This window comes from Poecilia latipinna, unplaced genomic scaffold, assembly GCF_001443285.1.
Source record: "Poecilia latipinna isolate Pla-1442-1.1 unplaced genomic scaffold, P_latipinna-1.0 Scaffold576, whole genome shotgun sequence".
Classification (NCBI taxonomy): domain Eukaryota; kingdom Metazoa; phylum Chordata; class Actinopteri; order Cyprinodontiformes; family Poeciliidae; genus Poecilia; species Poecilia latipinna.
Genome location: NW_015113192.1, coordinates 148,651 through 161,361, shown reverse-complemented (window position 1 = coordinate 161,361; position 12,711 = coordinate 148,651). Strand labels below are relative to the sequence as shown.

General features: G+C 39.0%; 2 protein-coding genes across 4 annotated transcripts in view; one reads left to right on the top strand and one right to left on the bottom strand.

Annotated features, from left to right (window-relative positions):
* Positions 1-4,803, bottom strand: part of rnf121 (ring finger protein 121) — a 13,827-nt gene extending 9,024 nt beyond the window's left edge. The window contains exons 1-5 of the mRNA XM_015042066.1: positions 4,646-4,803; positions 2,669-2,706; positions 2,195-2,336; positions 1,668-1,822; positions 1,431-1,538 (exon numbers count right to left, since the gene is read on the bottom strand). Of these exons, the coding sequence (XP_014897552.1) occupies positions 1,431-1,538; positions 1,668-1,822; positions 2,195-2,336; positions 2,669-2,706; positions 4,646-4,723 (521 nt within the window). The 5' untranslated portion in view covers positions 4,724-4,803. The remainder of the gene's footprint in view (positions 1-1,430; positions 1,539-1,667; positions 1,823-2,194; positions 2,337-2,668; positions 2,707-4,645) is intronic.
* On the top strand, positions 4,256-12,642 carry LOC106953358 (ribonucleoside-diphosphate reductase large subunit-like). 3 transcript variants are annotated; one of them, XM_015042064.1, is made up of 19 exons: positions 4,256-4,531; positions 6,598-6,686; positions 6,766-6,943; positions 7,301-7,401; positions 7,482-7,541; positions 7,620-7,659; positions 7,765-7,927; positions 8,405-8,546; positions 8,626-8,709; positions 8,815-8,976; positions 9,061-9,140; positions 9,232-9,433; positions 9,549-9,698; positions 10,403-10,624; positions 10,735-10,811; positions 10,914-11,049; positions 11,895-11,990; positions 12,071-12,259; positions 12,344-12,642. In XM_015042064.1, exons 1-19 carry the CDS (start codon positions 4,525-4,527, stop codon positions 12,533-12,535), a joined length of 2,370 nt encoding a protein of 789 aa, XP_014897550.1. In that variant the 5' UTR covers positions 4,256-4,524; the 3' UTR covers positions 12,536-12,642. The 3 variants fall into 3 exon arrangements, with proteins under 3 accessions (XP_014897550.1, XP_014897549.1, XP_014897551.1); XM_015042063.1 differs by lacking the exon at positions 4,256-4,531 and adding an exon at positions 5,736-5,931; XM_015042065.1 differs by lacking the exon at positions 4,256-4,531 and adding an exon at positions 6,268-6,286.
* Positions 12,643-12,711: the final 69 nt, after the last annotated feature.

The window sequence follows — 12,711 nt, the reverse complement described above, 5'->3', positions numbered from 1 at the left end:
GTTTATCCCAAAAAAGCTTCCGTTAGTCATTATCGTGAGTTAAAATTTTCACGAAAGTAAAATGTTCGTTTTTGTGGCGCTTCTGTTATTTTGAAGGGATATGTAAACGTTACCATAGCGACCAGAGTCAGAGAGCGTTTGGGCAGTGGTCGAGAGGAGATGAGTAGAGCTTGTGAGTCTTAAGTCTGGTTTAGACGGCAAGATTTAAGGATTGTCGGCCGATTCTCCAAACCTCTGTGACCACAGAGCTGTGTGTCCAAGGCAGGAGCAACACGAACCGATTCCAGTTAGGAACATCACGATTCCAGAGGATAATTCAGTAAAACCCCCAGCATAGCGGGAATTTAGAATAACCAAACACGGATGACGATGTAGAAGCAATAGTGACAGTTTTTATTTTAAGAGATAAAAGAAACAAAAAGAAAAGGCGGTGGATAAAAGACAGCGGGAGCAGCCGCTCTATTTGCTGCACTATGATTTGGAGGTGACTGTGTTTTTTCATAGTTAACATTTTTAACTGAATAAACATAATACAGATATAATAATGACCATATAATAATAAACATTTCCACATATCATCTCCGCTATCCACCGGACTCACAGTTGCGTGATATGTCAGCTGTTTGGGATTCCCCTCTGTTCTTACATCACAGCGCTTTCTGATTGGCTACCTGTCACATTCAGCAGGTTGTATTCTCGTTCCCAGTCAGGGAAAAATAAAAGATAAAAAGGCCAAGACAACCGATAAAAGACCAAGACAACCCAAATCTATTCAGGCTTTAGCAGGATGTAGAAGCCTTATCTGACGTTTTGTCCGCCCCCCTCCCCCGGGCCGCTGCAAAATTTCCAAGTCTTGACCGGTCCGCGGTAATAAAAAGGTTGGGGACCACTGCCATAGAAAATAGAGCAAGAGGAGACACCAAACCCATTAACACCATTAAATGATCCTGGGCTTCCTTAAAATCACAGATTGGTGACATTCATGCCACATTACATTAACTCAGAAATTCTGAGTCTTGGCTATGCAGCCAAGACTTCTTACTTAATGTCAATCTTGTACAGTACATGAAGAAAATTCAAAAGATTGGCATTTCTGAAGCAATTTTTGTCATGCTTAAATTTTTCTATACATCACACGTTTAAGTTTTGTTAATTAAACTACTAAAGTTAAAAACTTTTTGATAGCCTTCTAGTTTTTTTTATGTGAAGTGGTAGCGGGATTTTTAAAGTAGTTGTTACATAGAATTTGAAAACAGCACCATCTAGCGGTGAGAAAGTGCAACAAATCAAGGAGCCCTAAAAGCTAAAAAAAAATTGGTTGAGTTGTACAGCTTTCATGAACACACTATACATCACCCACTGGAAAATTTTACAATATTAAAAAAAGAAAAAAAAAGAGAGAGAAAATAATTTTGTGCAACTATACATACCTGAATATAAGGTTTATACCAAAAAGTGTAAACATGACAACGCTATAGCCAAATATTCCTATGGCATAGCTGATCTTGTACAGGAGGAGGAACCACTTGTACACCAACCTACAAATACAAACAGACAGTAAATGTGTTTGACTTGAGACTGTTTTACAATTATCGCAGCACTAATCTGTCATCTCTCTTTTTTATGTGGATATTTGTAAGTGAAGCTTTTCTAAAAATGAGATTCACCTTGGCGTGGTGCAGGCCAGTGGTTTGCGAGTGGCACGGAAGGAGATGTACGCTGTGATGACGGAGAAGATGAACCACGTGGACAGAAACCTCCACCAGTGGAGTTTGGTAGTGAAGTAGAGCGGAACTACCCACATCTGAAACAGTGTCACCAGCTACGAGACACGAAATGTGCAGAATCAATAGCGAATTTGAGCAAAAGAAAAAAAAAACTAAGCTGTCAATGCTATCAGAGATGAGGAAAACTGAAAGTCCATTTGAATCGAACTAAGAACAAGAATGGAAATATCAGTTTTTATTTCTCTGTATTAGCAAACGACATTGCAGCAGTGCGCTGCCACACGTATAATCTAAACGTAAAGATGCATGTTCCTCCAAACTGGAGATTTCACAAAAGTACTTTTCACACCGATGCAGACACACATACCTCTTGTCCCACTTGAAAAGATTTTGAGACTCAGTATGCAAACCGTTACATGATGATATTTCCAAATTCACACTCAGAGCTTGTGTCTTTTGTGCCTTACGTTGTACGACTTTGGGTGTCTCTGTTTCCACTGCACGAGTACCAGCTGGGCGACGACCAGGGTGACGATGAGGATCAGCACCATTTCTGCGTGCATGGCCTCATGACCTTTGTGTTTGGCATGCATTTTTGCATGCTCCACTCTGTTGATAGAGATATAAATGAGCAATGTAGGTTAACAAGCAACCGCGTGATCGGAAGATTTACACCAAAACAGGATATGTGCTCGTGGTGGCACATGGGCTGATAGAAATACTGTAAATGGTGTCATCTTTAAAAACAGGAGTAAAATGGTTTGTATTTTGACCTTGGTAAGATTAGAATATGTTTCAGATAAATGCATTAAAGAGACAGAAACAGATAGTGATTTATTACTGATGTATTATGCAAAAACCTTGTGCATTATCAGCTGAAAACCCACTGACGTGCAACAATTAACTGTACAGATAAGTCCGAGTGTGATGCATACACTGACCTCCATTTCTCCTCTGGTGAAAGCTTGGACACATCAAACTGTAAAAACACAGAAGAAAGGGTAGAAAGTGAATAAAATTGCAAAGCGGAAGTTTAAATAATTGTCAATTTTGTAATTCCTTTATTCTGTGTAAGATCCCAAACCTGCAACACATTTTTTTTGGTCATTTTTGTTGTATTGCTAAAACCAAAAATTTGAATCAGTCATAATTTTCTATTTTAAAAAGCCTAATCTCTGTATCACTTGAGGTTAGTTTTATTTTATTTAAAGAAGTGAGACAACTGACAACTAGTTCTCGGTTAAAACTAAACCTGTATTTTTTAAAAAAACCTTTTCTAGTTGCGGTTATCACCACGCAACAATCAATTTTATTTTAGTCATTAATTCTGGGCCTGGTGGGTAAATTAATGATTACATTTTTTGTCAATTGAAGACCCTTTGACGCTCAAATGGAAATTTTTTGTAACCGTTTCCTTTTCTGATTAATTCAAAATGCTAATTTCCATCAAGATACATGTAGAACCTTTTATGGAATAAGTTGGTCAGATCTAAAAATACCAAAACAAAGTAAATAAAAAGCATTGGTCGAGTAAAAGCCAAAGTGGTGCACCTCTGACAGCTACATCAAATAAAGCATTCTGGAATAACATTGTTCTCTGGACTTAACAGCTGCTGTCCCTCCCAGGTTGTTGAGCTTGTTTAACAACCTGAAATTAATTTAGAGACTGGTAGGAATCACTGACGTATGCCTGTCTCGTTATAATTACCTGGAACAACAGAGAAATATTAATCGTCATCCTAAGCAGGAGTCCAAGTGAAGGTTCAGATGTACTAGCACATCTCAAAAAAATTAAGAAGATAGTGTAAAAGTTCAATATTTCTTGCCAGTCACCTCAGAAAGCGAAACATAATTTTACAGAAATTCATTACACATGGAGTAAAATATTTCAAGCTTTATTTTATTTTTTTAAAACTATTTTAATGATTATAGTCTACAGGTAAAAAGAAAAAAACCCTCAAAATTCAGTGTCTTAGAAAATTAGAATATCATATTAGACCAATCAAAAACTGATGTCAAATGCACAAATGTCAGCCTTCTGAAAAGTATGTACATTTCTATGCACTCAATACTTGGCGGGGAATCCTCTTGCATGAATTACTGCATCATTACTGCAGAGGCGATCACCCTTGTAGCACAGCATGTGAGTGAGATGTACTGCTAGTATGTAATATTTTGTATTAATTTCTGTGTAGTAATACTGAATAAGGCAACCATTCTTAATTGAATGTGATCAGTTTAGTACAATCTTGGATCCTATTTGTTATTATACTGTTATTTCACTTTCCTCAACGAGATGAAGGACAACCAGGCCAAAGGTTACAAAATGATCAACATCTGAATTTTAGGAGTATTTCAAAATTATTTCTATTCATATAAACAAAGTTGAAACAATGACACAACCTAACAGACTTACACAGTCTCATCATTGTACCTTTCAAAAAGCTGAGTTTAATTCAAACACTGAAATGTCACAGGAAGTGCTAAAGTTACTTCCACTGAAATTACCTGACCTTTGAGCCCCACCAGCCACATAATCTTATACTAAAGATTGCTTTAAAATGTCACTCACAGCTCAGCAAAATTACAAAGGAGGAAACCATTTATAATCGAGAGAGAAAGGGAAGAACACAAGTAGCTTTGATTGAGTAATAGCAGGTGATGCTTATGGTCTTAGCAAGGCTGTAATTTTATTTTTGTTTGTACTTGGCATACAGCTAAACTTGTGTCCTGGTTCCACAAGTTTAGCTGCTAGTTCACTTGACAACCTCCTTCCTCCAAGAAACTCTGCCTGGTCATGGTTGGTAAGTTAATCGTGGTAGTTAGTAGTTAGCTAAATCTGGGAGCAGGAGCTAACTCATAAGCTAGCTCCTTCCCAGAATAACCTAAGAATTCCTGTTTATTCTCATTAGTCTAACCTGGTTCGGTTCATTATGCTGCTCCAGCCCGTGGTCGTGCTCCACACCGTCAACCTCCACCTCAAACACGCCAGCCATCTTCAGAGAGCTTCTTTAACGTTCCGGGGCCATTAGCATTAGCGGAGCAGCTTAGGAGAGTCACTTCCTGTTTCAAACACCTTCAAAATAAAGTTCCAAATTAAATGTAGGTCAATTTGTAAACCGTGTATTTTTCTTATTTAGAGTCCAACGGTATCTTGTCCCCCCCCCCAAAAAAAAAAAAAAAAAAAAAATCAATGTACCACATTATAGCTAATATTTAGAATGTTTTAAATGGGTTAGATACAGTAAATAAGATGTATTTAGCTTATAAAATTGTAAAATATCCTGTTTGCTTAACTCTTGAAGCATATTGTTACTATTCTCTCTTTTAAAGCTGTTATATTTCATGTAGAAAGAAAAATGTTCACGACTCTATCAACAGTACACAAAGAAAACTGTGTGGATTTGTTACACCCATTGCATAAAAGTTTCTGTTCCTTGTGGTTCTAATTTCTAACAGAAATATCCATTGTGATATTGTTAGCTTTATGCACTTTCCCCTTAAACTGAACTGTGAAAGTGAAAAGAAACTACGGGAACATATTTTAAAAGCTAAAATTATAACCAGAATTAAAAGTAGTCTGAATTTCTAATATGAAAATGAAACTATTAAAAATTAGCACAATATCAGTGGTAATTTACTAAATAATGTTAGTTTTGACTGTCAAAGAAAACACAACATAATTATCTAACTTTATTGTTTACTTACCTGTAAACAATGTGTTAATTAAAAACTAAAAAATGATCAAGCATTAATATAAAAAGGGAAGTGAATGCTGCTTTCCATAAACCCGAACAGATCGTTGTTGGCGTTTTTATCACCAAACTGCAAACAGACAACGATAGCCATATAATGTGTTTATAACAATCGTCTGCTATAATAACATTATATACATGACATCCCGCCAGATTATTCAGAGCAGGATATTAATGGACTGTGCTCTGCTTGTGATTGGTTAGCGGTCTTCCAAAGTCAACGCTGATTGGCTGAAAACACCGGCACTGTCCAGAGCGACAGCTTTTCAAGCAGCGTCTGTCTTGGTTGGCGCTCTTACTTTGAGATTCAATGTTGAAGAGGATAACAAGCAGCAACAATTGTTTAATAGTTTTAATCTTTTTCTGTCCCCGCCGAGAAGAAAGTACTAAAACCTTCATTCTAGGAATAAACAGCTGATCTTCGGTCAACATGCACGTGATTAAACGAGGTATTATCAGGTTTTTGTCTTTTCCTCCTTGTCAGAAAACATGAAGTTATTGTTCGGCAAACGTTGTCTAATGACTCAAAGGCAGTATGCGTGTTTGCACATTGAAGGATAACGTGTTTTATTTTCCAGTTCCATGTCATATTATAGACGTTGTGGCGTGTTGTAGTTTCTTTGTGTACAGTTTCAGTTTCCGCCGAAACAGAACAAAGGATCCAATTATGAAACGACAGAGTTGGCGATTTCTATATGTGTTCTAAGATTTTCTCCTTTTAAAAAGAATACATATATATTCTGCAATCAGAATATGTTTTTGCTCAAACAGTCGCATCTGACCCGAAACTTTAAACGAACAAATGTACCTTGTTTAGTTGTTTATTTTGACTATTCACTTTGATTTTTTTACAAAATCGATTTACAAACTAAGACTGTATAAATGTCAAAAATAAGCTTATAGTGTTGTGTTGGCGCGCCCCTGTCTTCTTGGCGCTGAAAAAATAATATTCGAGCTTCCTGATCATCAGCTGTTTGATGTTGCTTGAGTGGCATAAAATAAAATAAAACTCCGTTTGACATTTAATATCATTAAACTTCTCTAGTGATTTATTTCAGAACCTGGTTAAATAAATATATATATTAAAAAACCTCTCTTTTGTGTTTTTCTTTTAGATGGGCGGGAGGAGGCAGTTAGTTTTGATAAAATCACATCCCGCATTCAGAAACTCTGCTATGGGCTCAACAGTGACTTTGTGGACCCTGTAAGTTCAAACAACAAAAATTAATCAAACAGGAATGTGCACTTTATTCTGTCATGACCTCGCCTCTCTATTTACGCAGACCCAGATTACAATGAAGGTGATTCAGGGTCTGTACAGCGGGGTCACCACTGTGGAGCTGGACACTCTGGCTGCAGAGACTGCTGCCACTCTCACCACCAAACATCCCGACTATGCAATCCTGGCTGCTCGGATCGCTGTGTCCAACCTGCACCGAGAGACCAAGAAGGTTTTCAGTGGTATGTTTGCTGTTGATTGTTTCATAATAAGTGCAAGTGGCTCTGAAAAGCATTAACACTCTCTAAAGATTTGCACACTTTGTCAAATTACACCCACAAATTTCCATGTATTCTGCTAAGATTTAACATTGCAGATCAATACAAAATAGTGCACAATGGTAAAGAGGAAGGAAGAGCAACTTATTTATTTAATAAGTTACATAATTGGTAATCAGAGCAAACTTGATACGTTTTGCTTTCAAATGAGTATTGCAGTCTATGCAGCTTCATAATGACGTCCAGTGCTTCCTGTAAGATGCTACTTACCTCTGCCATGACTCGATGTTAAAATCAACAGCCTGTCTGCTTCTCACACAGATGTGATGGAAGACCTGTACAACTATGTGAACCCCTTTAACAAACGTCACTCCCCTATGATCTCCCGGGAGACACTGGACATTGTCCTCGAAAACAAGGACGTAAGTAAGCATGAGGGAAGTAACATATGCTTGTACTTTCGGTTTTTTTCGTATTAACATGGCAATCTCGGCTCTTGCAGCTCCTCAACTCAGCCATCATTTACGACAGAGACTTTTCTTACAACTTCTTTGGTTTTAAGGTAGGACTTTGCTTTGTTTTTGGTATAACATTTTAACAATCAGCAAGCACACTGACAGACTTTATTTTGCTCTTATAGACTCTTGAGCGATCGTATTTGCTGAAGATCAACGGCAAAGGTATGTTTCCTTATTTATTCAGATTTTACTCTCATGACTGTAAATGTCCCCATCAAATTATTTATCATTTTAAGTCACTAAATTATTATTCACCGCTTTTCATAGTTGCTGAGAGACCCCAGCACATGCTGATGAGAGTGGCAGTCGGGATTCACAAAGAAGACATTGATGCAGCTGTTGAAACATACAACCTGCTTTCAGAGAAGTGGTTCACTCACGCGTCTCCTACCCTGTTCAACGCCGGCACCACCAGGCCTCAGCTGTCCAGGTAAATAAGGCGAACACTGCACACTTGCTGTGAGAAATTTAAATTCTCTCCTCATGGGAATGAATGACTGTGGGAATGAACCATGTTTTGGGCAGTTGATCAAGAAATGACTTTAATGAACTGGGTGCAGAAGTCTCAGATATCCATCCATAGGTTTACTGATAGCTTTAAAAAGTCAATAGCTTACTAAGGGATGTTACGCAAACATTAATGGTGTGTATGCTGGTATAATTCTGGACCAATGAGGAAAAAAAATCAAAATAATTTTAAACATGTGCTTAATTAATTCATTGAAGCTATGCTTTTTGTCTCGTCAGTCCTTTACGAAAACGAAAAACTCAAATGCAGCATTAGAAGTCTAAAATGAAAATGACTTTCAGGACTGTTCCTGACAAGTGTACTGTACTCAGAGAAAGCATAACCTAAACTTTGAAGCTCATCTTTTTCCTAATTCAACCGCTTGGATGACTTTTGCAGTTGTTTCCTGCTAGCTATGAGTGAGGACAGCATCAACGGTATCTACGACACACTGAAGCAGTGCGCGCTCATTTCCAAATCAGCAGGAGGCATCGGCCTGGCGGTCAGCTGTATCAGAGCAACAGGCAGCTACATTGCTGGGGTAAATACAGCCACGGCTAAACTCAAATTAACTTGTTCTTTTGAACAACCAGATGTAACGTATTTGTTATGTTTTTCAGACTAACGGCATTTCTAACGGGCTGGTTCCCATGCTGCGAGTGTACAACAACACAGCACGTTATGTGGACCAGGGCGGCAACAAGGTGAGAATTTGTGCCAAAGACGTTGAAGGAATCTAACAATGACGCATAAAACGGTAGTTGAAGGGCTTCCTAAACTCTTAGCTGCACGGGCCATTGTGTTTACAGAGACCAGGGGCCTTCTCTGTGTACCTGGAGCCGTGGCATGCTGACGTGTTTGAGTTTTTGGAGCTGAAGAAGAACACGGGTAAAGAAGAGCAGAGAGCCAGAGACCTGTTCTTTGCCTTGTGGATTCCAGACCTCTTTATGAAGCGAGTGGAAAGCAATCAGGTGAATCCCGAGAGAAATTTTCTGTCTCGTAGATCTGCAGTGGATTTATCACTAACCTTGTGTCCACTCCTCTGTCCCCTGTAGGACTGGTCTCTGATGTGTCCAAGCGACTGTCCTGGGTTGGATGAGTGCTGGGGAGAGGAGTTTGAGGAGCTCTACACTCGGTAAACACGACACGGCAAACAAGTTTTTTTTTCCACCAAGCCGTGCATTTTTCAGGGCTAACGCCTCCTTGTTGATCACATCCATTTCCAGTTACGAGAAGGAAGGCAGGGTGAAGCGTGTGGTGAAGGCTCAGCAGCTCTGGTACGCCATCATCGAGTCGCAGACAGAGACGGGTACGCCGTACATGCTCTACAAGGACGCCTGCAACAGGAAGACCAACCAGCAAAATCTGGGCACCATCAAGTCCAGCAATCTCTGCACAGAGATCGTCGAATACACAAGTAAAGATGAGGTGAACATGCTGACCCCTACAGGCTGAGATTGTTCCTGCATGGCACCACGACTAGCCTTCTGCAGCGCGTCGATGATGGGTATTTTCAACCAGCTCTGCTCTGTCTCTAACTCAGGTTGCAGTGTGTAACCTGGCTTCCCTCGCCCTCAACATGTATGTCACCCCAGAAAGGAGCTTCGACTTTAACAAGCTTGCATCTGTAACCAAAGTGATTGTCAGGAACCTCAACAAGATCATCGATATCAACTACTACCCAGTGCCTGAGGTGTGACTCCAGCGCTAATGGCTCCGGGGAAGCTGACCTCCCTGCAGCTGCAGTTCCAGTCAGATGTTTACGTAATCGACTATTATGATGACTAATAGATTAATCAGATCAGGAATGTGCAAATTCTGCAGATATTTAATTTAACCCCTGAAGATTATTTTACAAAAAAAATTGAAATGCATAAAAAATAACTAAGTTCCTTTTTAAATAATAAAAAAAAACATTTTATTGACTAAAATATAGCTTTCCTTTAGTGCACACATGATTATTTGTAGTAAAGTGTGCATCTGAAGATAAAAAATAATTAATGCATCGACTTAAAATCTATAAAGTTTAGGAATAATAAGTAGATTTTTTTTTTTATTAATCAATTAATAATTGGATAGCAGAAGGTGCTTAAAAGGATTGTTTTACTGAATTTGAACTAAGCGATGCTAAAACTGCTACTTGAGTAGTTTTGGATAGACAAATAGTTTTTTTTTTTTTTCAAAATCCGTATATTTTTATTTGTACAATTACAGCTCTGAATCTGTTCTTTCTGCATTTGGTTTCTTTTGAGTTTGTATGCTCCAACAATGAGTCATCAAGTACATGAGCTGAAACATTTATTCCAATAATTGATTCATCAGCAGTAAATGTACGTAAACAACTGCTTGAAACAGTAAATTTTTCCTTTAAAACACCTCCTGCTTCCTGCATTACAGGCTGAAAAGTCCAACAAGCGTCACAGGCCTATTGGAATCGGTGTGCAGGGTCTGGCTGATGCCTTTATCCTCATGCGCTACCCATTTGAAAGCCCAGAGGCCCAGTTACTCAACATTCACATCTTTGAAACCATCTATTACGCCGCCCTGGAGGCCAGTTGTGAGCTGGCAGCAGAATTTGGCCCGTATGAAACCTACGCCGGCTCTCCTGTCAGCAAGGGAGTGAGTAGTCTTCACACATCCATCTGGAGAAACATCTGTCTAATCTGCAGATTAGAGCTTATGTTATGTGCTCATCATGCTGGTCTGCCTTTCTTTTTTTTTTTTTTTAGATCCTTCAGTACGACATGTGGGAAAAAACACCAACAGACCTGTGGGACTGGAAGGCACTGAAGGAGAAAATTGCCAAGTAAGTCTTACGTGAAATCTTCACTTCCTCTTGTTTTAAACATCCGCTTTCCTGTAGCAGATCCTTTATTAACCCTTTATACGTTACATTTTTTGTTCTTAGGCACGGTGTAAGGAACAGTCTGCTTTTGGCCCCGATGCCCACAGCTTCCACTGCCCAGATCCTGGGTAACAATGAGTCCATTGAGGCGTACACAAGCAACATCTACACTCGCAGGGTGCTCTCAGGAGAGTTTCAGGTCAGCGCAGAATGCATTTGCTGCTTTAAATCTCATAAAAAAAAAAAAAAAAGAAACAAACATCAGGATTTAGTTTAGTCATGATCCAAATCTTCTTCATATAGTAGTGATTTGCAGTCTGTGTACTTGTCCAGTACACAAGTACTCAGTGTGTCAGACTTGTTCAAGAATCAGTGTATTAAAATCTGTTCCATTTAGATAAATAGTTTGAACTGTATTTAATGCGTCCCATTTAATTTATTTGCATTCAGTGATGCTCTGGATTCTGCAGAATCTCGGCAATGACAAATATTTTGTCCAGGCAGAAGTTTCTTAAGAGCCAAAGATCTGCATCTGACACGACAAATCCAGCTACAGTCATAAAGAAACTTAAATCTTGCTCCTGCTGACTGGTGCTCCCGCTAGGCTAATGCTAGCATGTTTATTAGCTGCTCTTGATAGTCTGTCATGTGGTTACACCTAAACATGTAGAGATAAGACCTACATAAAATAAAAGGTTATTCTCCAGTTTTATAAACATAAATTTGCTTTAAATGTCATAAAATTCATCAGTGTTTCAACTGCTTTCTGTGCAACTGCATAAACAGTTGTCTGGGTTTCACAGAGGCAGTGCCATCTCTCTCTTTTACTGTGATTTTATGTGTTTGCAAGTTTTTATTGGTTGTAAAAATTGCAGATGCACGACTCACTGCACTGTGTAATGGATAGAATCACAGATTAAATCTACATCAGGAGTTGAATTTAGTCCTGGAAAACATTTGCTGGGATTGGAAATGTGACTGATATTTAAGACATCCATAAAGGAAGAAAAGATTGCCTCATGATCTTTTAAATTTGTCGTATAGATTGTGAATCCCCACCTGCTGAAGGACCTCACTGAACGAGGACTGTGGAATGAGGACATGAAGAACCAGCTGATTGCTCGGAACGGCTCCATCCAGGTAAAAAAAAAATCAGCAAGAAAATGAGATGTATTCTTCAAGAAGCAGATTTTTAAAATATGCTCTCACTTCTTGCTTAGGACATCGAAGAGATCCCAGAAGATCTGAAGCAGCTCTATAAAACAGTTTGGGAAATCTCCCAGAAAACCGTCCTGAAGATGGCAGCAGATCGTGGCACCTACATCGATCAGAGTCAGTCTCTGAACATTCACATCGCTGAGCCAAACTACGGCAAACTCACCAGCATGCACTTTTACGGATGGAAGTTGGTACGTCCGGAACCAAAGGACAAATACGCGACCTCAGAGCATCAGCAGGAACTCCTAATAATCTCCGTCCTTTCTTGCCTGCAGGGCCTGAAAACCGGCATGTACTACCTCCGAACGAAGCCCGCTGCCAACCCGATTCAGTTCACCCTGAACAAGGAGAAACTGAAGGAGAGCCAGTCAGCAAAGAGCCTGGAGGAGGAATCCAGAGAGCGCAACACAGCGGCCATGGTCTGCTCCTTAGCCAACAAGGATGAATGCCTGATGTGCGGCTCCTAAGACGAGGAATGAGTCTCTCCAACGCCATAATCATTACAGATTTATATTTTTGGAAAATACTTGGTGTTTTTAATGTTTTCTTTTTAAACATTAAAATAGTTATTTAATGTTTACAGTATTTTTTTAAATCATAAAATTTATATTGTGTTTTCATATTGTGTACAATTAATATTTTA